The sequence below is a fragment of the Melanostigma gelatinosum genome (genome assembly GCF_949748355.1).
Source record: "Melanostigma gelatinosum genome assembly, chromosome: 22".
In the NCBI taxonomy this organism is placed as follows: Eukaryota; Metazoa; Chordata; class Actinopteri; order Perciformes; family Zoarcidae; genus Melanostigma; species Melanostigma gelatinosum.
The window spans coordinates 3,536,649-3,561,887 of NC_136655.1; the positions used below are offsets into that span (position 1 = coordinate 3,536,649).

The window sequence follows — 25,239 nt, forward strand, 5'->3', positions numbered from 1 at the left end:
AACACTGTTATGTTTGTATAAGGGAGCTTGCAGGGTCCAGAGCCTCCAACACAAGCTGTGGCAAATATTGTGAGTGAAGCACAGCTGAGCTCTGATGCTCATCATCACTACTAGACTGCCATCTTCTGGAGGAAGAAGACCACTGACTCAACACCCCCTGCTGTGTGAGGCTGCGGTGTTGTAGCCCTGAAATGCACTTTAAAGCCTCCCACTCAAACATGTTGATCTTTGTGTGTTGGAGGTTGGAGGTGTGTGGGCAGAGTTTGACACTCGAGCGTCTGATTCTAAACCATCTGCTGAAGAGCAAAAGGTTGAGCTCAAGAGTTTAACAGGTGCAAGTAGGAGATGAGTTCGTGACATCACAACTAGTCCGGGGAGCCAATCGTAGTAGAGTGTGAAACTTACACAGGTGTGACGTGGAGACGTGAAACCCACGGCCGCGTCAGTCGATCAGCACGCGCTCGTTGACCATCAGAAGACTCGTTCCTTTTTGTCCTGAAGTGAACTTTGTGAGATGGCAACGATGGTCACTCCCCATCACCCACAATGCACTGCAGTTATGCATTTGGTGGAAAACAGATTCATGGGTAGGTGACAGTAATTAGGTTAAACTGCGGTTGCTTGCTCAAGCTTCCACTGAAGGAGATTAATAAATAGTTGTGATCATCTTGAAACAGATCACTAATCATTCATATTAATTACCGAGAGCCCACGTAGTGCATTTATCCACAGAAGTTTTTTATTTTTTATATTTGTAAAAAGCAGTTTAGCTCTACAACTGGTACTCTGATAGTTTGGGTTGAAAGTGTACACGCGCAGGTGCGTTGCATTTAAATGCCCCGCCCACCTGAGGAGGAAGTGGAACAACCAATGAAATGCAGCCCTCCAGTTCACTCGCGCGCGCGCACACACACACACACACACACACACGAAATAAACTTCACGTGAACATTATTTGCATATTTTATGTTTATATTAATGGACTGTAATGTTCAGCGAGGTATTTGATCCATTTGAAAATGTCATTTTCATGTCACGTTTTAATCAGTATGTTACGTTGCACATTGAGCTTAATATTTATTTAGCTGAATTTAAAGTACGTCTCTTTACTCACTGTAATCTTGGATTTGTTTATTCTGAAATAACGACAAAATATGACTTATGTATTTTTTACGAGGGCTAAAACAAGCCAACAAGTCTTTTAGTAGTAATAGAATAACCAAAGAGCTGAAATGTCAGAAAACAGTTTTCGAAATGATTCTGTTTGATCAGTCCAAAACTCTGAAGATGATCAATGTGCACTCATATGTTGAAGGCTGGACCGAGCTCATCTTCAAATTAAACAAATCATTGGTCAAGCATTTGTTTAATTGTCACTCAACTATCATCGATTCATTGATAAACCTCTTCATCACCGTTTCATAAATGAACACGACGGCAGCAAGAATACATTCAAGGTACGTTTATTTCAAAAAGCAGAAACAAATCAGCGGCTTTCAACAAACAACAAACTGCTTTAAAGAACACGAGAAGTAACGAGGAGGGAAAAGAAGAACAGACACAAACTGGTCAAAATCAGATAAAAAAAAGAAAATGAATGAATGAAAACCTGCATGAATAAAAAAAAAGGAGGATTTCTATTGAAACTCTATCCTCACTTCGCCGGTGAACGACGGCTCTACTTTGACGTCGTGACAGAGCGAGTGTTCCCAGAGAGACTTCTTGTGGAGGAACGTCAGCCCGCACTCCTCACACACGTAGCTCTTGGTCTTGCCGGCGTGGGTCCGCTTGTGTTTCTTCATGTGATAAGACAACCGGAAGCCTTTGTCGCACACGTCGCATTTAAACGGCTTCTCGCCCGTGTGGATGCGCATGTGCGACTTCAGGTACCCCGACTGAATGAAGGCCTTGCCGCACTCCTCGCACTTGTACGGCCGCTCCCCGGTGTGGTAGCGGTTGTGGAGCCGCAGCTCGTTGGCGGTCAGGAAGGTCTTGCCGCACACCGTGCACTGGTGAGGCCTCTCGCCCGTGTGGATGAGCTCGTGCCTCTTCAGCGACGTCTCCTTCATGAACTGCTTCCCGCAGCTGCCGCAGGGGTACCGCACGCCGATGTGGATTTGCTCGACGTGGTTGGTCAGCTGCAGCTTGGTGCGGTAGGCCATGTCGCACTGCGCGCAGGCCCAGGGCCTCTCCTCCGAGTGGGTCCCCATGTGCACCGTGAGCTCCGAGGCCGAGCGGTAGCACTTCCCGCACTGCCAGCACAGGAAGGGCTTCTCCCCGGTGTGCTTCCTCTGGTGCACCGTCAGACAGTTGGAGGAGCGGAACTTCTCGGGGCACATGCTGCATACGTAGGGGAACTCGCCCTTGTGGATCCTCTGGTGGATGGCGAGGTAGGAGAGCTGCATGAAGGTTTTGTCGCACTGCGCGCAGGGATACGGCCCGGTGAACTCGTGCTGCTTCTCGTAGTGCTCCCTCAAGCGCCTCAGCAGAGTGAAAGCCTTGTCGCACATGGTGCACTGCATCGGCCGGTGCATGAGCTTGTGCCTCTCGAAGGCGGGCTCGTTGGCGAGGATCTTGCCGCACTCTTTGCAGTAGAGCGGATCGTGGATCCTCTGGTGCACCTTGAGCATCGTCATGCTCTTGAACTCCTTCCCGCAGTCGGCGCATCTCATGATTTCACTCACTTCCACTTTGCAGACGTTTTCCTGGTGCTCCTTCAGAGCGGACGGGTACTCAAAGTGCTTGCCGCAGTTGGAGCACCACACGGGGATCTTCAGCAGGTCGGCGCCGGTCACTTCGCTCTGGCCGGGCCCGGCTCTCTGCTCCTTCTTCCACGAGAAGCGGGTGATTTTCTTATGACAAATGGCATAAATCTGGTGTCTTTTCAGGCCGTGCATGTGTTTGAAGCGCTTCTTGCAGTGGATGCAGTGATACGGCCGGTCCTCCGTGTGACACTGCACGTGCCTGTTCAGTGTTTTGACGCTGTCGAACGCCCGAGAACAGACGGGGCAAACTTTGGGAGCTTTTCTCTTGACTCTGTGCGCGGGCGCCGACGGGGGTTCCTCGGAAGCGTCGGCGGGAGCATCCAGATTTTTACCTTTTCTATCGAGGTTGCCCGTATCGGCCTCGGCCAGAATCTCTTCCACCGTCTTGCTCTGCTCCTCTCTGATGCCCTCGTGGCCGTGAATGATCTGGTGCTTCTTCAACGTGTCCTTGTACTTGAAGCCCTTCTCGCAAGCGATGCATATGAAAGGCCGCTCCTCCGTGTGAGACCGGAGGTGCTTCGCGATGTCCGCAGTGCAGGGCAGGATCCTGCCGCAGATGGGACAGACTTTGCCCTCCGTCGAGCCCTCAGGCGGCGGCTGTGGATTGGAGCGCTGCGTCTCTCTCTTCCTCGGCCTCTTCAGCTCTCTGCTCTTACAAATCTCCAGCTGGTGTCTCTTTAAAACGTAAGGATTCTTAAATTTCTTCTCACAGAAGCAGCAGTTGTACGGCCGGTCCTCCGAGTGGGACCTCATGTGTCGCTCCATGTCCACCCGGCGGCCGAAATACTTCCCGCACAGCGCGCAGTTTTTGTTTTCCGACATCTCAGAAGTGCCGGCGTCTCCCGCGTCCTCCTCCTTGGCGCTGTGACCGAGCTCGTCCTTTTCGTGAACGCGCATGTTGTGCCGGTTCATGTCGTAATGGTCCCGGAATCGTTTGTCACAGTTGGCGCACTTGTACTTGAACTCCCTGTTAGCAGAGTGAGTTTCCTGGTGCCGCCTCATGGCTGCAGCCCGCAGGAAGATCTTATTGCACACAGGACATGTTTTGTCGTTGGAGTATTTCTTTCTTTGCCTCTTAGCCGCCGCTGAGTCTTTGTCTTTCAAAGCATTCCTCTTCACCTGCAGCCTCTTGCTTTGCTTCAGTGGCTGAAAAGCTGCCGGCTTCAGGGCGTTACCGATGTCCTCGCTAGCTTCCTCCTCGTTTAGTTCATTTTCCTCTTCTTCTTCTTCTTCTTCATCATCATCGGGGTCGACCAGACCCGACGGCTGTTCGATCTGGATGTAGTCCAGCAGAGTCACGGTTTCGCCCTCCACCTGGAGGGTCATGCAGCCCTGAATCTGGTCTGACGGAGGCTGCAGCTGCATCTGGTCTGCATCGATCACAACCTTCTCCAGCTGAGGGAGGGACAGCGACGACAGGATGCAGTTCCCGAAGGAGGAAGGAATGGTCGGAGTTTCATCTGTGGGGAAAATAAGGACGCCATTAGCTTGATGCTTCAGCTATAAACTACAAGGACATCAGAGAAGTAAACACATAATTCCTTTAATTAAACCGAAAGCACTAAGCCGTCAAAACAACAAAGGACTGAACTGAATGAAGGTTTTTAATACTATGCATGCGACCCACCAGATAGATCCAAATGTCCGAGTGTGGTGTGGTACAGCAGCACCGTTCTCAGGTGCTGAGGGTCGGGAACAGAGTGCACACACTCCTCCAGGGCGGACGGGACCGCACTGAGCATGGAGGCCGTCTAGTGAAGAAATACAATGTTGAATAAGCGATTAGCAGGTCCCGGTACCTATTGACGCACAGATAACCATCACTGGATTACTTTAAAAATGTTGTTTTCCAGGCAGGTTCTGGAGTTATAAGGAGCGTATTTGTCTGTGATTTCTGAGCAGATGTATGTTCCAGTACCTGCTGAATGTCGGGTACAGGAAGAAGCTTCTCCAGTCTGGAGAGAAAATCCAGCATCAGCACCTGGAGAGCGTCGTCGTATGCAGGCCCAAAATCTGTAGGAAAAACATCCTGGAAGAAATAGTCGCAGTTTAATGCTCAAGTACTCCACAACGAGTGAACATTAAAATGTGCTGCAGCCGAGACCGCTTCAGCGATATGATGAAATCCATCTTATAAATTCAAAGAGCCGAATCCCAAACCTGGAAGAACTTCTCCTTCTCGTCGGCGTCTTTCAACAGCAACTCGATTTGATCCACGAAGTTGGATTCTGGAAACTCGACTTCTGCAAAACACGGCTGGAACAAAAGACGGAGTTTGAGCAGGAGGAATTACAAATTGATGGTAAAACACGACGACGCCGCTGTTCTACACGTGGCAGTTAAAGAGGCTAACCTGCGCTGCCCAGGTGGAGACGAGGGCCCTGATCCGCTCCAGGTGCATCTCCATGGTTTCCGTGTCTCGGATCTGCTCGGCCTGACACAATTCAAGAACCACCTGCAACAAACGGTTCCACCTCAGGGTGAATAGGACGGGACGGCATGTTAAGCACCAACAGCAGGCTCACAGGATTCAGCACCGGGAAACTCTACAATAACTCGTCACGTTGACGTGTGGTGCCTCGCAGGTCTGTTTTTACGGTGTGTCAGGCGATAATTTAGCTTTTATTGTCGAGACGATGTCGTTACCAGCTGAGTCAAACGAGAGCGCTAGAATGAACAGTAATAAATCATGTTTATACTTTGTTTTGACACGGAAGAAAACAAACCGCTGCTGTTTGACATGAACTTTTAAAACCTTCGTACCCGCGCTCTGAGGCCCAGGAGGAGTTGAGCTTTCTGATCTGCGTTCAGGAGTTCGGGTACAATCTCTGACACCGTGGTGACGAACTCCTCCACCATCCCGTAGTCCTGCACGCTGCCCCGCTGGACCACCTGCCACATGGCTGCAGACACCAGGCGCAGAGGAGGGATGAAGAGGCGGAGAGACGGCAGCAGAAGAAGGGAATCTGGAAAACATTTGTCAGAACCGCAATTTGAATTATCACGTTATTCAGCTTTTCATGAAAAATCTAATATAGCTCCTCACTGCAATCACTCTCATGTGTCAACTTAGGTTTGGGATATCGTGACGGGTATTTTTCACCATTTGCTGACATTATATTGACTCATGAAGCAAATTAGCAGGTTGATCCATGATGAAGATACTTGGAAGCTTCAGCCTTAGTGTCCAGCAAGTACAGTAGCCACAGCTCATTATATAGGGCAGCTTAATTATTCTTGGCCTAAAACCACAATAACCAACCAGTGGTAACATTACTATGACCCCGGGTTTAATTATTGAGTGGTAATTCAAATAAACACATTTATCTAGGAATGTCAACCATTTAATTTCAATATAAGTTGAAAGAATGACTTTAAACATGTCCAAACAGACTATTCTTGACATTACAGTGAAGCTCTGGGGGTCTCTTGTAGCACCTCCTCTAAACTAGCCTTGGTTGCCTTCACGGACTGGCAACAGTGTCGGAATTACGACTATCCACACATGATCGCCACAACAAAGTCGTAAATATATAACTATGTTATATAAGTTGCTTAAATGGTTCGGGAAGTATTCTATTAAAGAAAAGTGCAATTACATTTATATTTAATGGTTTCTATTGGAACACTGGTTCGACTTTCAGACGTTTACGTTCGCTGAGCTAACGTGAAGCTCCTTCCGACAACTACCGCACACATCAGCTCGTAGCACAAAGCCACCGCCATCTCAAGAGCGGGGTACGCCATGTTCTAAATCGGGCGCACACAATCCAAAAGTACAGCCGATAACTCGCGATAGGTGGCACGCGTTCGTATAATCATTGGCTTACCGTTTTCGGCGCGATACGGGCTCTCCATTTCTATGCCGGCAAATATTCAACAAGACGAGCAAATGAACTCGGGGTTGTTGTGAGTCGACGTCCGTCCGACCCTGCGGTGCAAATTGGCGGAGAAGAAGGGCGGCTCGATATTCGGCTCGGAGTGCGCATGCGTAGTCGCGAACACACGTCCCCACTGGTTTCATTCAGCAGCCGCGGTTTGTTAGGGATCAATCGATATCTGCTAATACATTCATTGTGTTAACTTTAGTCACGAAAGCGACACCGTGGACTAAGTTGACCAACTTTGCGGTTGCCTGCAGAGGAAACAGGGTCATCTTCTTCTTCGCCTGAGAAATGTCAGGCTTACGTGAAGATGCTTTGGTCGTTGCTGCCCCCTAGAGGCCATTTGAGGAAATTAACCCAAACATGTTCTTTAAAACAAGCATCTTCTGTGGCAAAATACAGCAAATTCTTCCTATTTCAGAGGCGTTCAACAAGTACGTTATTATAGATTCAGAATAAGTATGTATTCAGTTATTTTCCGATAAAGTTATGGCAATGAGGATTAAATCATTTTCATTTTCGGGAGGGAAAATGAGCCCAATGTCCATGGAACTGGTGATTATTGTTGGCTGTGATTGACCACAAATAGAGTAGATGAAGATATTATATATAACAGTTATTTGCAATAAAAACAATCAACAAAAATTCAGAATTGTGGTGCTGAAACAAGTTAATTTTACTTTGTCGTTTTTGCTTATATGCTTACTTTTATTAGTTGCCCATGTTCGTGCTGGGAAAACTGCCTCCAAAAGCTACCATGGCATGTACTCATCAGGAAAGGGCAGACTAGATGTACTTAAGCAACACGATGTGTGGCCTGTTACAGTCTCCATTTACACCCAGGCTACGAGTACAACTGCCTCCATTCATATCAATAAATAACTTCTTGCATGGCGGTGGTTGAATTCCTTCGTTGGTGCAGTAAATTCCTATGGAGACAGAAAAAATAAAAAGAGGAATCGCAGCCAAATTGTCCTCCTGACTTTTTAAGACCTTGTATTTCTTCATCGGCCTGACGGCAGACAGGCCGCTGGCTCTGTGAGGGAGCTGTCACCACTTTTAGTGCCTTGAGTCATTTGCTCGGTAGAAGTAAAAAGGATCGATAAAACACGCTGCTGCTGGGCTGTGGCCACATTTGTCACGTTTTCATCCAGAGGATGCTGCAGAGTCCTTGTAGAGGAATAGTTATCCCAAACTGTTTGCTTCCATCTGTTATTGTTATTGTCCCTAACCTTGCTCTGCATGTTTGGCTCAGTTTCTTTGGAAGTTTTATAACAAAATAGCAACAAAAGAAACAGACCTTCACACTCTTTTAAACTCTGGTCTTTTATTCACTGTCAACAGAAACTGTAGCACGAGTGTAACATTCCTCTTTGTTGTTATACTCCACCACATCCCTGCTTCTCACACCATGTATAATTTATATTTCATATATATATATATATTTTGTACAATATACATGTTCTCATCAAAGGAAAAATAATAGCAAAAGTTCCCCCCCACCCCCCTATCTACTGAATATCCCATGCATGTTTCCACTGCGGCTCGGAGAAATGCTGTTTATTACCAGGAACAAACACAAGCAAATAAATGCTCAGACAAATTAAGGGGAGAGTGTTGTTCGACAAAGCTGGTGTACAAAGCACATTCTCAACAACATTAAACAAGAAGAGCCATGCGGACCGACTTTTACTCACTTTGACCGACTCCAGAATCAGAAGCTCGTCTTCTGCTAATTACAGAACATTAAGATGAATAAAAAGAACGCGGAGATAAAGTCTTTTGGTTTTCCTCTTGTTCTGAAGTCATCTTCAGCTGCTGTTTGATCACAATAAGACTTGAGCTCTCTGTTGAAATAATGTGTGTGTGAGCACGGGAAGTGCTTGACATCATTATGAACCTGTTCACCTCTGTGGAGACAAAACGGTTTGCATCTTTAAGTTACATTTCACCTTAAAAAAGCAGGTTTCATTAGAAATGTGGGCATGTATGATGATGATTCAATAAAAAGCTCAACCAGAGTTAATCTAAATCAATGATCAGCTTTGTTAAAGCCATCAGACCGGCAGCCTATAAGTTAGACATGTTGTGTTAAAATGAGTGAAACTATTAAAATAAAATACGTGGGATGTCACAAAAATGAGTAAATTTAAGCTTTTTCTCAGTCACTCATTTGTTGTTATGCTTTCAATTCACATTTACACTGCAGCTCCACACCGGTGGCATGTTCCTCATCGACACTCAGAGTAATACAGTCGCATGGAAATATTGCTTGATTTCAAAACTTTAAAGCATCCGTTTTACATAATCTTTTTCACTTTTGTAAAATAAAAGAGCTGTGGAATGTAAAATAAAATATATACATGCATGTAGGTAAGAAAATAAAGTCGTAGGATAATATCTATGTTTCATTTTCTGTAACTATTTACAGAACTTAAAACCAACTCTTGTATGCCTGTATGTTTCCGTTCAAATGTTGTTTTATGGCCCAAAACAAAATGTTGAAGTAATTGTGAGTGTGCTACAATATTTTGAAGAAATATCTGAAGGTACAGTCGGGTTCATGTAGAAACAACATCACAAAGTACGAGGACACTTCAGAGACACTGGAAACAGAGGGAAGCGTTTTTGTTTTTGGTTTGTTGCTGGACTGCAGATATTGCACATTATGGAAATATTAAACCGGTGTTGCATTGTTACATTCATAAAATGAACTGTAGGCTCGAGGATTTCCTCCCGTATCGAGTCAAACTGCTGCGGCTTCACATTTGGTCCTTTTAGACTTCACAAGTGTCATCTAATGCACACCCGGGGGCGACAGGCGTCCACAATGATGCCATCATGTGGAACTAAAGGTTCGAAAAATCAGACCCGGTTTATTAGAGACGCGGCCTTTTGGTCACGGATGTGAAACAACAGATGTTTCTACTAAAGCTGCAGGCTGAGAGAACCAATGAAAACCAAATCTCAAAACACCCGGAACCATTCCCACGTTAATTATTGATGTACACACCAGAATGTGACAAACAATATCTGTTAAATATGAAGAATACAAAGGAAACCTGGTTGTGAGACTTGTACTGGTCAGATCTGCCTCATGTATTCAGACATATATTGATATGTTTGTTATTTAATCAATAATTGGTGTGATAATTGTCAGAGGTGTTTGAGATTTGGTCGCTCTTCCTTGGGCTTTCGTATAAAGACGTGTTGCTGCACATTGTGAACTTGGCGACTGATCAAAGGATGACGAGCACACGAAGAGAACAAAACGCTGAATTCATCCAAAGCTTCCAGCAGCTGCAGTTACGCGAGTTAGTTCATTGAAATAAACAATTCGTGGCGCTAATTTTACAGTCGGGTGCCATTTCACCATCACAGAAGACAACAAGATGACGTCATTTGGAGTTTGAAGTGCCAGTCAAACCAACGTATACATGGCCGCCATTTTTTTTGTCTCTTTCTTTATTTAAGTCACAAACAGTTTTTCAAATGTACTCAAGTTTTTATGCTCAAATTGAAAATGTGCATAAAAAGAGTTCGGGACTTTGTGAGTCACGTAACGTTGTTGCGTCTCTAATAAACCGGCAGCGTGTGAGAATTCAACCTTTCTTTCACAGAATTGACGTGATTGATAAATTCAGCTGAGGCAAGGCCTTTAAGCTGCTTCTTGTTATCTACCCTGATCACTTGGAATGTATCAGAAGGAGCTCAATGATTGACGGGAACATCCTTTGATTGCACGTGGACTGGAACAATCAACACCCTGCTCAGCCCCAACGACCTGCACAGAAAGCACACCTAAAGCCAAAGCGCAGGGTTCAAAGGAACGGATCAAACATGCAACTTGTGCATCAACAGACACAAACGGCGGGAACAAACTGTTGGAGCACATTCAATGAGACTGGTGCCATCAGCCAAGCGAGTGGGAGAATACTGTACATCAGTTTACAAAAAAAAAAACAAGAACGACCAGCACGATGGCTTTAGGGAGGTATTTACACTTTGCTTTAAACGTCTTTAAAGAGAATCAGAATCCATCTCCAAATCCCGCTCAGTCACTTTTGCGGCGGATAGAAAGTTAGTAAGCAGCGGTTTCCCTTAACTTCCCCCTTTGCGAAAGTGGTCCGTGAAGTAAGCTCTCCATAAAAAGCAATATCACGGCAGCTCAGTTGTGGAGGTGTCATGCAAAAAAATCAAAAAAAAAGAAACGTCGCCGGCGTTTCATGGAGTTGTCGTCGTTCATTTCCCCGGTTGGACATCCATGGTTGAAGCGTACGTCAGCATAGATCTCACCACGAGTCTTTACTTCAGTCAGCGCTGCGGCGTCGGCCTCGGTGGAAGTGCCTGTGATCGGCTTGGCCTCTGCACACGCAGGAGATATAACACAGTGAAACGTGTCCAACGTAGAAGTGACAGGATGAAACGGAGATAAGTCCACCTAGAGTCTGTCTGCTGGCATTGCTACTGGTCACTTGTTATTGGTTGTATAGTACCATTATATTTTGGCATGTGACAAACTTTATACTGCAATGGCATCCACTGCCGTAAAGTTTGTAAACCTAAAGTCTCACATCGGAGATGATGAGAAAGCTAATTGTATTGAGTTCTACTCTACCTTAAAGGTGTACAGAATGTATTCCATGCATGTGTCCTATATGAAATACAATACCTTTTATGATCACGATTAGGTCTGAGTGATACTGCGGAGTCTGTTTCGTGTTTTTTCGACTGTAGGGGTGTGAAGAGGTCAGTGGGAGCCATTAGGACAACACGCCGGAAAGTTCTCTCTCTCTGATTTTGTCACGTGTGCCAACTTCAACAGAATCAAAGGGAATCCCTGACATCAAAACATCCGACAGCCCCTCTTCAGCAGTGGAGCCGAGACAGGTGGACGGGGGGGGGGGGGGGGGGGCTGTGCCTGGAGATCGGAGGGCTTTCGTGGGAGGACGGCGTCACACCACGGAGCCCTTAGAGGTGGAGAGGTGGATGGAGTGGATGCGCGTGGCCAGGGTTTTCTCCAGGTCCAGGAGGATGTCGGTGCAGATGCCGGGGCTGGACCCGGGGCTCTCGGCGGGAGGAGGTTCGTACAGCAGCTTCTTGAAGCCGTCGAGTTCGATCAGCAGCACCATGTTCTTCAGGATGTAGCCCTCGATGAAAGCTGTGAGCTCCGCCGCGCCGAGGAACTACATTGAGACAAGACGACGGAGAGACAAAAGCAGTTTTTGAGTGTTCATATGATGGCAGAAATATTATTCCTGGTCAATTCATCCGGTGTTGCTTTTAGTTTCGTTCGCAGCAGTCTGTCCTTTTCCCTCCTTTTCACCTTGTTTGCGTCTCACCTTGGCGTGCTTGTAGAGGTCCACGCAGGTTTCTGTGGTGATGTTCTTGGAGCAGATGATCTCACAGTGTCTCTGAAGGGCCTCTAGTTGGAAGAATTTGGCTGCAGACAGGAGCTGCGGGGAACAGAACAGCCACACAGAATGGAGGCACAGGACTCGGGGATTAGAAACGCTCACACTTTCGCTGTCGCTCGGCAGGCTTCGGTTGAGTCGCTCTTACCTCCATGACTTCAGTGTTGCGTATGTGCAAAGCCTCGGTGCCTCCGAAGTACAGATACTGCATGACCAACTGAAACACAGAACAGCATCGATTCCATTGTTCATTCATCTGGACACATCTGGACACATCTGGACACATCTGTCCGTCCTGGTCAGACATGCAATAGATGACGGTGCAAAACAATGATTTTGGATGAAAATGAAATTCTTACATGGAAAATATTGTACTTGACATGGCTTATCTCGATGCAGGTGTTCTCTGCTGCTGGTCGGTTCTGGAGAAGTGACTTGAACCTGGATGGACCAATGGAAATCACCGCATTTATTACAGCTGTGCGAGGCAAAAAGAAAATGCATCAATAAACGGCCAAATAGCTCCTTTACCTGGGTGAAGCTGTAAACAGCAGAACTTTGTGTGCATAAAACGGTTTCACCTCCACCAGGAAAGTAACGTCGGACATGTCCTTGTTGTTGAGGAAGTGGGGGTCTGAAGGAGACAATAAAAAGAGCCAGAAGATGCCTCATTACCAGTCTCCTACACTTCAGATGCACAACAGCAAACAACAAAAGACCACGCTGAGGTGGTCGTTACTTTGAGGGTGATTCGGATTGTCAAAATACAACAAGTCTCATTTCATTAGTATTCTAAAAGCCCGGCGGTTGGATTTATAGCCGGTGCTTTGAGCTGTTTCTTTAAGTGTATCCTTGAAGATCCTGATCAATCAATCAATCAATCAATCAATCAATCAATCAATCAATCAATCAGCTTTTTAAAGCATTCGTTGTCTCCGTCCAGAAAGTAAGAAGTAAACATGTTGTTGGTCAAACACTTGGTGGTGCTGCAGCTCAGTCGCTAAATGTTCCGGTGCCGCGATGAATCAGTCTGATCTGGTGTTTCATTGCAGACATGCTTCCAAAACACATCATGACGAATGTTCAAAGTGACTTTATGAAAGCGTAGCGTCTCCCGAAAACATTGCGTAACTAATCGCTGCCACAAAATATTTGGGACTTTTGGAAACAATAACCATGACATTTAAACACCGTCAAAGGCCTTGTTTTAGGAAAGTGAATTGAATGCTTTTAAAGACTTGTCATGACCTGCGGATACTCTGAGCTTGTGCCAAAAGCAACTAATACTTCATATCTTAGGAAGTCTGAGATCCAACGACTGCTTCTCTTGTGCAAATGTTAAGACGTTGAAACTAAACAGGTAATAACTCTGTGATCTGTTCTGTAATAAAGCAATAATCTCTGACATTTTGATCAGTGTCTATTTCTCTTTTTGCCATTACAAACTATAATAAACTCATATGAACAAAGCCCTCTACAGAGACGTCCTAAACTAAAAATCGGATGAAAAACCTCGTCTAGTCTTGTGATCTCTGACCTCAACAAAGTTGGAGACACATTCCCCCCAAAAACAAGTCTCAAGTCTCTCGTCTTGCCGCTTTAGCTGAAGCCCTGCTGCCGGTGCCTCGTCACTCAGCCTCATTTAATGCAGAAAGCAGAAGAAAGCGTCGAGCGGCGGCCCCTGTTTTTAACCGGCTCGCTTACCTAAGCGCGAGGTCTGCTTCTTCTTGATCTCTGTCAGCTTGGGGATGGGGAAGGGCCCGTAGCACTGGGTGAAAATGACTGACAGCTGCTGGCTTATCACCTCGTTCTGCAAACAGACACCAACACAAGTCAGGACAGAAACTTGAAACAGATCACAGAGTTTTCTGAGCTAAAATCGTATGCAAATGCATGTTAATATAGTGTGGAGCGCAACGAAATATATGCAAAATATGAGCGTTAATGTGCCCCTAGCACACCAGCTAGTATTTACTTTGTCTGATGTTTCTCTAACAGGCACTTTGTTTACATGCACATGAAAAGACCTTGCTGGTTCGGAGGATCTGGAACATGAGCGGCAGGCCGTGCGTGATCAGCTCCTCCGTGTACTCCTCCTCCTGGATGCAGCTGAAGTCTTTGAGCAGGCCCTGGATCAGCGGCCGGCGGTGCTGCATGAAGCAGGTGCGCAGGGACTCGAGCCAGGTGTGCAGCGTCCAGGGAACGCCTGGGAACAGCACCACACACCCACAGTGAGTACACACAAAGCTGAGTGGGAGCGACAGAACCGACCATGTTTCCATCACTTTGTGGCGTTTGTGTCGAGTTGACGCGCGATTGAATACAATTGAAGAATGTCCTGTTAAAAACAAATGGCTGTAATGTTCTGCAACAATAGGATGAGCGGCGGATGACGTGTGTGTGAGATTAACGTGAATAATGACATGACAGTGGAGGCTTTGTGTATCAGCAGCTCTGCTGAGATGAGTACTTGATTAATGGAGTCGAAAGTTCATCAATTTCTGTGAGAGATTAATCTTTCATCAAGCAAAAGTTGCTGATTCCAGCTTTTCAAATTTGAGTATTTGCTGCTTTTTTATGCTTCATAGCGGCATACATTTGTTATTTTTGAGTTTTGGGTTCTTGGTCGGACAACACAAGCTATTTAAAGATGTCCCCTCGGGCTCTGGGAGCTTGTGATGGGCATTTCTCTCTATTTTCTCTGATTGAAAGTTCATTCTTGATCTTGGAAACCGGAGTTCACAAAACAATCTCATCACAAATACCATCTAGAGGCTGCAGCCAGAAGCCGGTCAGCACGCAGCCCGGCAGCAGGGGGACACAGTCGAGCTTCGACCGTACTTCAGTGGAGACACGGACGCTGATATATTCATTACAGACATTCATACATTCACACGTTCTACACACGAGCAGGAAGACGAGTTGTCTGTTTCTTGTATTTGGCTGATGAAAATAGAAAATAGAAAAAAGAAGAGTGTCATGCAGTGTCGCACTGGTCTGGTCTTGGTCTCCATCCCTAAAAGTCCTGGTCTTGTCATGGTCTAGATACACTCTGGTCTTGTCATGGTCTAGATACACTCTGGTCTTGGTCATGACTTGGTCTCGGTTTCGGTAGTCTTAACTACAACTACTAAATGGCACTTGTGGTGAGATAGTTTTGTCAGTCAATTAATCCCAATAGAATCCTGATCAAATGCTACATTCGCCCAAATAAAGGTTCACAATGTTGAGGTGAAAGCTGATGATCTTGTACAGAGTGACCACTGCACCCGGCACGTTATCGGCATGTTTCATGGTTGGATGAGTGGCGGTGATTGCGGAGAGTGTGTACAGGACAGCACAGGACAGGCACACAGCATGAGCACATCTCCAGGACAGCTGGAAGCACCAGAGAGCGATGCACGTGTGCCAGTGAAGCATGTATTAGTAAATCTGACCTAAGCTGCGGATGTCTATGGTGATGTCCACATGGCCGTGCTCTGCACTATGGTACATGGCCTCTCTCAGGGCCCTCAGTTTGGCCTTTCCTGTTCGCAGCGTCCCTCCGCCGTTGGCCTGCGGCGCCAAACTCTTCTCCCCGGGATCCGTACTCTCGGCCAGGATCTCCTCCAGGGACAGCACGTCCCCCTTTTCCTGCTCCGACTGGGACATGAGCTTCCGAAACACGTTCCTGGAGTGGAAGAGGTAGGGAACAAAACCCAAACAGAGATTAAAGGAACGCAGAGTGGGATAAGACACAGTGACAGATTGTTTCATGGTCAGGGAAAGCTGCGGGGAGAGGATGAGAAAACTGCAAAACACCGAGCATGGCCTGAGGTCACAGACTGGAAAACGCTTCTAATTTAAGCTCACACGTCCTGTGTTAACTCCACATGAAGCCCATCCAGCTCTCGAGCTCTGACGGCACTCAAAATATCCTCATGGACTCATCATCAAGCACAATCGCTCCGTAGAGTCAAAACACATGAAGCTGAAGCTGATTACCTTCAGCAGACGGTGGAAAAAATAACATTTGTTCGAGTCGGCAGATTCAGCTACAAGATCATTCGTGAGGTCTCACAGTCACATTTCAGCTCATCACAAAAGGTGCGCAGATCAGTTCCTTTACACCCTGTTGTGAAAGCTACTTCTTTAAGGACCTGGCTTTTTGCACGTGGGGTATTCATTCATGGGGAACCAGGCAAGGGTTTCCCAAAAACAGTCGGCACATAGTTGGAAGCGCAGCATTGTTTCAAACAGCAGTGCTTAAAGGTGCACGATCCAAGATTGGGAGCATTCAGATTTCCTCTCGCTGCACGACTCGCTGCAGCATCATCATCTATAATTGATTGTCTTAATGATGCTGCATTGTGTTGTTGGCTTTCCACTCCACTTCCTGACAGCTCCCTCTGCTCCGGCTGTTGACGGGCTTTAGCTTACTCAGCTGCGGGGAAATGATGTCAAACTGGAGCCATAAGTGCCGCTGAATCGACTGCAGCAGCTTATCGTCGCCTGCTGTCTGACGGGGAGATACCTGCCTCTCGCATGCTGCAGGATTCCGTGAGAGGCAGGTAGACCAGGGCCCAGTGTGTCAACGGATCAATACTGTGGCAATGGATATATCTCTGCTGACTGGCACCTGTGTGTCCCTGTGTGTGTGTGTGTGTGTGCTTGCCTGTATTACCTGTGGCCGTGTGCTGCTGCCAGGCTGAATGAGTTCATGTCTCCCAGCGGGGCAGAGGAGATGCCGTTGCGACACATGGTCCCGATCATGGGGTCGGCCCCTCTCTCCAGCAGCAAACTCACCAGCTCAAAGTTACCTGACCAGGTGACACGCGAAGCACATGTTTAGAGGGCGAATGCACTGAACTACAGCTTACATCTCATGCTTTGCAACCATCTATATTGACGAGTGGTGGAATGTCACGAATTAATGAAAGTATTGTACTTAAAGAGCCATTTTAAAAGTTAAACAGTTACAAGTTCTTTGCAGGAACTTTAAGTACTCCCATGTTACTTTATACTTCTACTCAACCACGTCAGAGTGAAATATATATCTACTATATATACTATATATATATATATTCATCTGATAGCTACTTTGCTAATTAAGAATTCACCAGCGGTGAAATGTAACTAAATACATTGACTAGTATTGTACAATTTTTACTTGAATATTTACATTTGATGCTGCTTCATACATTTATTTGTCATTAATAGTTACTTTTTTAAATAAAGAAATAAATGATATGTGTCCCATATAGCCTACATTATAATGAGGGACTACTTTATGTTTAAGTGCATACACTACAAGGTGCGTATTGATCTGTATGTGTTGTAAAGTTGTGATTCAACAAGTAAAGAACGATACAAACTTAGCTTGTTGTTGTGTAAAAAAGGTAACGGAGTATTTCTACAGCGTGGATTCTTATATAAGTAACGGATCTGAATACCAGCACTAATGTTAAAGTGCACAACAACAAAACACAAAGCATCAAAATACCTTTTCACATTCACCGACAGCACAATAACAGTACAATAAAACACTCAGGAGCCTGAACCTGCATACACTTATTCTCTCATTGCTATTCAGGAACTACATTTGCTGTGGGATTGTAGTCTTTATTTAATCTGCATGATTTATTGTGGATGTTAATAGCATTCATTATCCGTGGCTGTGTGTTTTAAATCACTCGGCGACGCGGCTGCCGACACCTTCCTCGAGTTCACTCTTGGTAACGTGAAGATTCGCTGCTGCATGTTACGCGATGTTACTGCGGTTAATTAAAAAGAAGCAGCGTGGATATTTCCACAGTTAACACGAAGTCAATCATTCGGCAAATATGTGATGTATTCAAACAGTTGATACCGCTCTCATGTCTGTAAGTTAAGACATGTGCCTGGAAGTAGCAGCCAGTTAGCTTAGCTTAGCATAACGACTGAAAATAGGTCAAGACATTTAGCCCGGCTCTGTCCAAAGATATCAAACTATGCCTGCCAGCCCCTCTAAAGCTCATTAATACACATCTTCTATCCTTAAACAATACAAAAAATGAGGTAAAATCAACAATTTGCAGTATTACAAGGCTTTATTAAGTGTGAGACTAGAGTTTCCACTGGCTGCATTAAGCACTACATTGTTTAAAAAGTGTTTTATGTTTCCCCCGCTTCCAGTCTTTATGCTAAGCTAAGCTAACCAGCTGCTGGCTTTTAGCTTCATTTTTAAAATGTATTTAACCATTATTAAATATTTATTGAAGATCTATTTTTCAAGAGCGTCCTGGCCAACACAGCCAGCATGACATCTAGCAACGTTGCAGCCCCGGCTTTGGGGACAGGTCGGAGGAGTAAGTCCAGGGAGTGAAGACAACAACGTCCCATACAGAGGTCGATGGAAGCGCTCCCAGGATGACCTTATAAGGATATGGCCGTCTACCCGAGCACACAAAGAGTGGCATGAATCTTCTCTTCGAACTCTCGGGGGAAAAAAGCAAATGTTCCTCCCCAAATGTCAAACTATTCCTTGAAATGCACATTCAGTTCTGCTTTGACAGATGAGTCCAGTCAGTTTAAAGTCTGTTTTGACTGAATAAAAGGACATGCTGCAGGTTCTTTTATATGTGGCTGCACGACTACACGGCAACAACACAATCATGAGCAGCATTTAAAATATAGTGCATTCTCCGATCTCAGAGAGCAATTAAAAGTGATGAATTAATTCGATTAAAAGCAGAGTGCTTTCTGGTGAGCTTAAAATGAAGCTCGTCATGACTAATGTCCTTTATAGGAGTGAAATATGAACATCTGGACTCACATATCTGCTGCTTGTGTGTGTGATTACCTGCAGCAGAGGCCAGCTGAAGCGGGGTCTCCGTGTAGTTCTCCGCCCCATCCTGCAGGGCGCCCTCCACGTTCGCTCTGTTATCCAGCAGCAACTGTGGCGGAGATGGAGGGAGGTGGAAAAGGGAGGGAGGGAGGGGGAAAACAAACCGGGGGGGGGGGGAGTAGGGAGGAAGTAAACAGGCGAGGGGGAGACGGTGTGTTACACTCAGGTTTGGCAACAGGGGAAGCCTCAACTGTTGGAAACCTGAACCCCCTCAGTGAGAGATCCTCGCTCACACACTTCCTCATTATCTTCTAGTTGTTGCTGACGACTTGCCTGAGCTGGGAAATGTCTTCTTTTTCTATACCCCCCCCCCCCCCCCATCCCCATCCCCCATCCCAAAAAAAACCCTCTGATTGCGGCAGTGCAGATGAATAATTTAGAAAAATCCTGAGGGTGACGCTGTTCATCAGGCTTTCAGCCGGTGTCAGCTCATACAATAACTACCGCAACAGAATTCATTATATATTAGATGATGAACAAAACACTGAAATGTGGCATCCCTGCAGCAGTGTATCAGGCTGGCTGAGCTCTGTGTAGTTCGCCTCCCTGCTGCTGTCGGACAAATCCTTAAGTTGTGGAGGAAACCAGGAGGCTAGATCACTCATCTACACATCTCTTATGTATTATTAAAAACAGAGTTCTCCTTGACCAACTCCTCTCCAAATAATTACTGCACATATAAGATTAAGGAGGAGCAATTAAAACGACATATGGCATTATTATCATCATTATATCCTCATTTTGGTGCAAAGGTCAGGGGGCAAGGGCCACAGGTTAATGGTTACAGGTCAGAAACGTCACTACCTGCACGACAGGCACGTGTCCGTGTAACACGGCGAAAGTGAGTGGCGTCCCATGGCGCGTTTCAGGGTAAACTGAGGGGTGCTTGTTTACTGTGCTTGGCACCTGGGAAGTCATAGGTGAAGGTTCAGGGAGAGAGATATACAGCCATTAACATTCACAGCTCAGGGCGGGGAGATGAAGGTGGGGGGGGGGTGGGGGAGAAGCAGTATGCAGGAGGAGAAGTGTAAGCAAAGGGAGGGCGGGATGGCAGAAGGAGATTTTCCTCTTTGAGTTTCACAGAAAATGCTGAGCAGCTTGACTTCTATTCGTGGTGTTCAATCCTCAGCCTTTGGAGCGCGTGTCCGCCCGGGCACGGCGCTCTGCGCTACCTGCCTCGCTCCAACTCTTCGGCGGCGTTTCACTTCAAAGCGGAGTGAAACCGGAGAGAACGTACACCGCATTGGCAAAGACCACAAACGCAGTCGAGGCGGTTGCTAATGACTCGCCGGCGTCAGAGTGAAATGATGATGTCGTTCCGGGATCTCTAATAAAGTGGCTGCATCACAGAGGAAATTACAGAAATGATTCCTAAATGTCGCCTGGAGGAGGACCGTCTTTACGACAGACGTTTAATGTAATGTCACGTTTCAGTTGAGCGCTGATGCTTAACAACAGTGGGACTGTTGGTGTTCACACTCATGAATTATTAACTAGTTCATAATATAAGGCAGTTCAGCAACATCGTTTTACTTAACGGCTCACCCAAATTACAATCAAGAAGTTGTCTGTTCTCATGTACTTGCCCTGCAGGTAGTTTTATACGTTGAGCTTTTGAGATTTCAGTGGAGGTGATTGGAAATTCCTTTAAAGTAGCGTTTCATATCCCACAGACTTCACTCAGGCCAGTTTACACCAGAACTATTTTACAAAGTACGTACTGTTGAATGCAGTGTGCATTCAACTGGGACATACTACCTCGTAGGGCTGCCCCCTCTCAGTCGAATCGTCAGTGAATCAGTCGTTTTGGCCTTAGTTGACAAACATTAGTTATTCTTTTATGTGTTTTTCATGCGAAATGACTTATTGACCAGAAACTTCAGAACAAATCTCAGAAAAGCCAGAAACAGCCTTCTGCACAATGCGACCAGATGCAGTCCATTCTCTTCTTTTAAAGAGTTCAAAGTAGAACGTTGTCCACTTCTTATGACAGCTTGTAGAGACACTGTGACACTGGCACATAAAAGGATCCGCGTGAACAGACTCCATTAGAAAAACATGGGAAAATAGGTTTCTTTGTAATTTGGGTGAACTGATTAAAACACGTCACAGTGGACTCATCGATGATTTACACATTCAGAGTCAACGCAGTGAACACAGACACTCGACCGATGGAGCAATCACAACAACCACAACGGGGTCACGATGGTGGAGGAGAGTCCGTGAAACATTTCTACTCTTGACTACGATTAAAGCAGCTACTAACACACACACACACACACACACACACACACACACACACACACACACACACACACACACACACACACACACACACACACACACACACACACAGGACACACAGCGGAGACAAAATGAGATTTACAATATTAAAGTTCCACCGTTTGCTTTCATTGTTCTCAGTTAAACACAAGTGCAATGAAGTTCGTGCTTGGTGTACAGTCTATGGTAGCAGATTACACTAAGTGCACACACTTGTGCAACAGTGATGCGGTTTAAAGCAACTTGCTGCTGGAAGTCTACAATAACTCTCATGTCATGTAAAATGTCATGAAGTAACCGTCTGCGCTGAGGGAGCATCGGTGGATTATTATTCTATGTCACTGTTACTGTGCACATGATCGTCCTTTGTTGCTCATCAGTGCACTTCATGTAATAAGCTGCCAGGAGAACAGAGAGCATGCCGACAGACAGGTGAGACGATGAGGACAGGGGGGGGGGGGGGGGAGCAACACAAAGTGGGTTCATCGTTTCCACACAACAAATGTAAATGAACATTTTGGACAAAAGAACAACGACAAAAGTGTGGATTTAACGTGACATTTTGTCGGTGTCTGGTGAACACTGACCTCGCTGTTGATGTCGGCTCCGGCGTCGAGCAGCATCTGAACCATGGCCTCGTCACCGCGCACGCAGGCGTACATGAGAGGGGTCATTCCCTGTGGGAGGGAGGGAGGCAGGAGGTTACAGGGTTCCTACAATGCACTTTAGTACAGAGGAAAGGTGACGAGCTCTATGTCTCATTCAGCCATTCACAATCATTCAGCCTTTATTCAGCAGCTCTTTGGATTGTAACAGTTGCGTCGCGCCTCTAAATTGTGATTACGAATCCACTCTGACCATTTTATGCTGCAATACTTTAAACTACTCCAATTGATGTACTTGCACTTTTAACTTTTACTGTTAACACTGCATATATTTGGATTTACGTGCTACCTTACCGATTAACATCCACAAATACTATGAAATGTGTGAAGTATGAAGCATTTTTATCGGCAGCGACATGTCAATCACCTTGTAGCCCCGCCCTAAAGCATCCCCTGCTTTATGGTCTGTGTGACTCTAAATGGACCATAATGTACGAAATGAACATCATGCTGTATTGAAGAAGACTTGAAACTAGAGATTGAGACCATGAACTCATGTTTACAATGTTTACTGAGGTAATAAATCAAGAGAGAAGTAGAGTCATTTTCTCATAGACTTCTATACAACCAGAGGAGTCGCCCCCTGGTGGCCACCAGAGAGAATGCAGCTTTAACACATGAAGCTTTGGCTTCGCTTATCAGACCCGAAGATTGATAATTATGTCACACCTGGCAACACTGGCAGGTGTAGAAAATAGATGTTTTCTAGCGAGGAAGGATGTTTGCTTTTTGTATTTTCATGACCAAAAGACTTAATTGGAGTGCTCTGTTTTTAAGGATTGAACACCTAATTAATGAAGTGTACTCGCCTGTTGGAGTTGAGCATGTTGATTCATTATCGTGCCGAACAAACAGCCAAGATTCATTTCTCTTCTTCACTGCACCATGGAAAATGGATTTCAGTGCGATCAGCCAAGCCCTCAAGAGACCGTCAGCAGGTCTATAAGGAGCTCACCAACAGCTGTGCTCTTTAGCTCTATAGGATATTTATATGAAAAGCAGGCGGCGCGTTTATCACCCCGGACGAGCTTCCGTAACAGCTTGTTATTTAGGTGAGGAGTGAGGTGGAAAAGTGTCAGTCAACATCATTTGTTGTGCTCCTAAGTACCTGTAAATACGGAAAAGTATGAATGTGGTATGAATCAACCTGCCGGGAGCTGTGGATGAAATGAACTTTTTCTAAAATATAGGTTTATGCTAGAAACAAAAGTTTGCTTTGTACAAATCCTGAATATCGAGTATCTGAGCGGAGACTTGCCAGGCACAACTTTGTGACCAAGAAAAAAAACAGACTGCACTATTAGCTTCCACTTAGCAGAGCGAGGAATAACCAATATTTCCATTGACTGGAGAAGGTAGAAAATCCCGAATGACATGAACACTTGGATGCAGAAAGATATCGACCTAAACACCAGGAAAAGTGTTGCACTATCAAATGCACCATTAAGTCATTCCTTTCTTCTTCTGTATTTGGATAAATGCACAGCTACTACCAGCCTTTTAATTTAACAAAAAGATCAGTTTTCAGATCTGTATTTTGATTCATACTGCAAGTTGTATTTACTTTAGAGTAATCGTCAGTCTTTGTTCATGCGACAAATATTACAGTGAATACTCAGAGTGTGTCCATATCTGTGCATATTCACATTCTGTATTTGTACTCTTCTAAACATCCTTATACGCAGACACAAAGACAACATGTTCTTGTAAATCATGAGAATCAAGCACATTGCATGACTCATAGGAACAGCTTGTGCCCAGTATGAGAGAACTGGGACGGACTGCCAGGTTACACTTGTTAGGAATGAATTGTGTTCAACTATTTCTGTGTAGGTGTGTGACGTCAATGCTGCGTATACAGGTAGGAGCGCGATGTCATTATGAAGGTACCGTCACCTGTTCGCTCATGCTGTTGATGCCGTCGGGCCCCAGCAGGTTCACGGCCTGCTTGACGAGGTCCGTCCGTCCGCAGTTGAGCATCCTGAAGCCCAGGTCCTGCAGGAACTTGGCCTCTGTGGAGGCGGCGTCCAGCTTCCTGGTGGCACAGAAACAATCCTCCGCTCTGCAGGTGGACACAGCAGATCCATTACTGTGATTAAGTGGGAGCTTATCTGAGAAATGGATTTTGTGATCAGCGGATAAACATCTCTAAACAGAAGCAGAGCCACTCTGCTGTTCACAACGTTAACCCTTTCATTTATAATATTTACTGCGACTTTACGAGTTTATTACAAGCATTGGGGCTGTTTCAATTCAAAGTCTTTTCACTTTGCATTTGTCAACATGTCATTTTTCTCTGCTTGCGCCTAGTTCTCTAATTTCTTCCTTTCCTAAAGCAGCTTTCCTCCAGGTGAGGCTTTTGCTGCGACTCATTATTACTCTCTCATGTCTCCCGTAAAGCCTCTTAATCCAATCTGTGAGCCGCTGTCACGGCTGACGTTTCCACGAGGTGGCAGAGGAGCCGATTGATGATGTTTTGTCAAATGTTACGCGACAATTACAGCCGACATTACTTTGTCAGCTATATTTGCTTGTATCCTCCGGGACCGAGTTCGTGCTGACACACACTGTGCATGGCTACGTGATGGGTGTGTTTGTGAAGGAGGGAAGATAAAAGGGGAGAAACAGGGGAGAAACAGGGGAGACTACAGTGAGACAGAAACTAGAAAAGAGAAGATTCATCCCCAAGTCTTGAAGCTAGCAGACTAGTTGCTGCTGTCCATTAAAAGAGGGACAAACACACTTCATTAAGTCACTTTGAAGTTAGTTGTGCAGCTGTGTGGTCACAAACCAAAGCAGTGGATCTGATGGTGGTGCGAGATGAAAAGAGATTTGACTAAAAAACACAAATGTAGCTTTTATATCTCAAGGGGAATATCCTGTAAAATAAAGGTAACCACACTAAAAACGAAATCAAATGTCATGGCGACATGCCCTTCTATCGTCATGATCAAAGGACGGACTGATCTCAAATAGTGCCAGGAAGTGGCAATTTACTGATGACATACGACACACACACACACACACGCACACGCACACACGCACGCACGCACGCACGCACACACACACACACACACACAGTTTTATTATTGTTAATTTTTTTTTGTTTGCTTGTTTGTTTTGCTTTTTTTGTTGTTATTCCCTTTTACTTTAGACATTTAATTACATGTTGGTTTACATTACATATGTTGTAATGTAATGTTTAATGATGGGGACTGGAGGAAGAGTAGTTGCAAGCTTGGTAGTGGCTAATAGGGATCCAAAATAAAATAAAATAAAATGTAATACAATTAAATAATAAATTGAAAAAATGAGTTCCAGGTCAACAGAGGGCTTTATGGGGCTATAGGTACACACTATTAT

The 25,239-nt window shown here is 45.4% G+C and overlaps 2 protein-coding genes across 2 annotated transcripts in view; both read right to left on the minus strand.

Moving 5' to 3' along the window:
* Positions 1–1,456: 1,456 nt before the first annotated feature.
* LOC306795685 (uncharacterized protein) lies at positions 1,457–6,897 on the minus strand. Its single transcript, XM_079294268.1, has 7 exons — positions 6,596–6,897; positions 5,529–5,731; positions 5,119–5,220; positions 4,926–5,021; positions 4,684–4,794; positions 4,393–4,516; positions 1,457–4,225 (listed from the first exon to the last, which is right to left on the minus strand). The coding sequence occupies exons 1-7, from the start codon at positions 6,621–6,623 to the stop codon at positions 1,638–1,640; spliced, it is 3,252 nt and encodes a 1,083-aa protein (XP_079150394.1). The 5' UTR covers positions 6,624–6,897; the 3' UTR covers positions 1,457–1,637.
* A 4,707-nt stretch (positions 6,898–11,604) lies between these two features.
* LOC306796172 (ankyrin repeat and BTB/POZ domain-containing protein 3-A) overlaps positions 11,605–25,239 on the minus strand; it is a gene marked incomplete at both ends in the record, with an annotated part of 103,499 nt that continues 89,864 nt past the window's right edge. The window contains 13 exons of the mRNA XM_079294982.1: positions 11,605–11,835; positions 11,992–12,105; positions 12,212–12,280; positions 12,423–12,504; positions 12,595–12,697; positions 13,768–13,873; positions 14,091–14,269; positions 15,501–15,733; positions 16,727–16,862; positions 18,884–18,977; positions 19,733–19,834; positions 21,799–21,888; positions 23,773–23,938. Coding sequence (XP_079151108.1) covers positions 11,605–11,835; positions 11,992–12,105; positions 12,212–12,280; positions 12,423–12,504; positions 12,595–12,697; positions 13,768–13,873; positions 14,091–14,269; positions 15,501–15,733; positions 16,727–16,862; positions 18,884–18,977; positions 19,733–19,834; positions 21,799–21,888; positions 23,773–23,938 — 1,705 coding nt within the window. The remainder of the gene's footprint in view (positions 11,836–11,991; positions 12,106–12,211; positions 12,281–12,422; positions 12,505–12,594; positions 12,698–13,767; positions 13,874–14,090; positions 14,270–15,500; positions 15,734–16,726; positions 16,863–18,883; positions 18,978–19,732; positions 19,835–21,798; positions 21,889–23,772; positions 23,939–25,239) is intronic.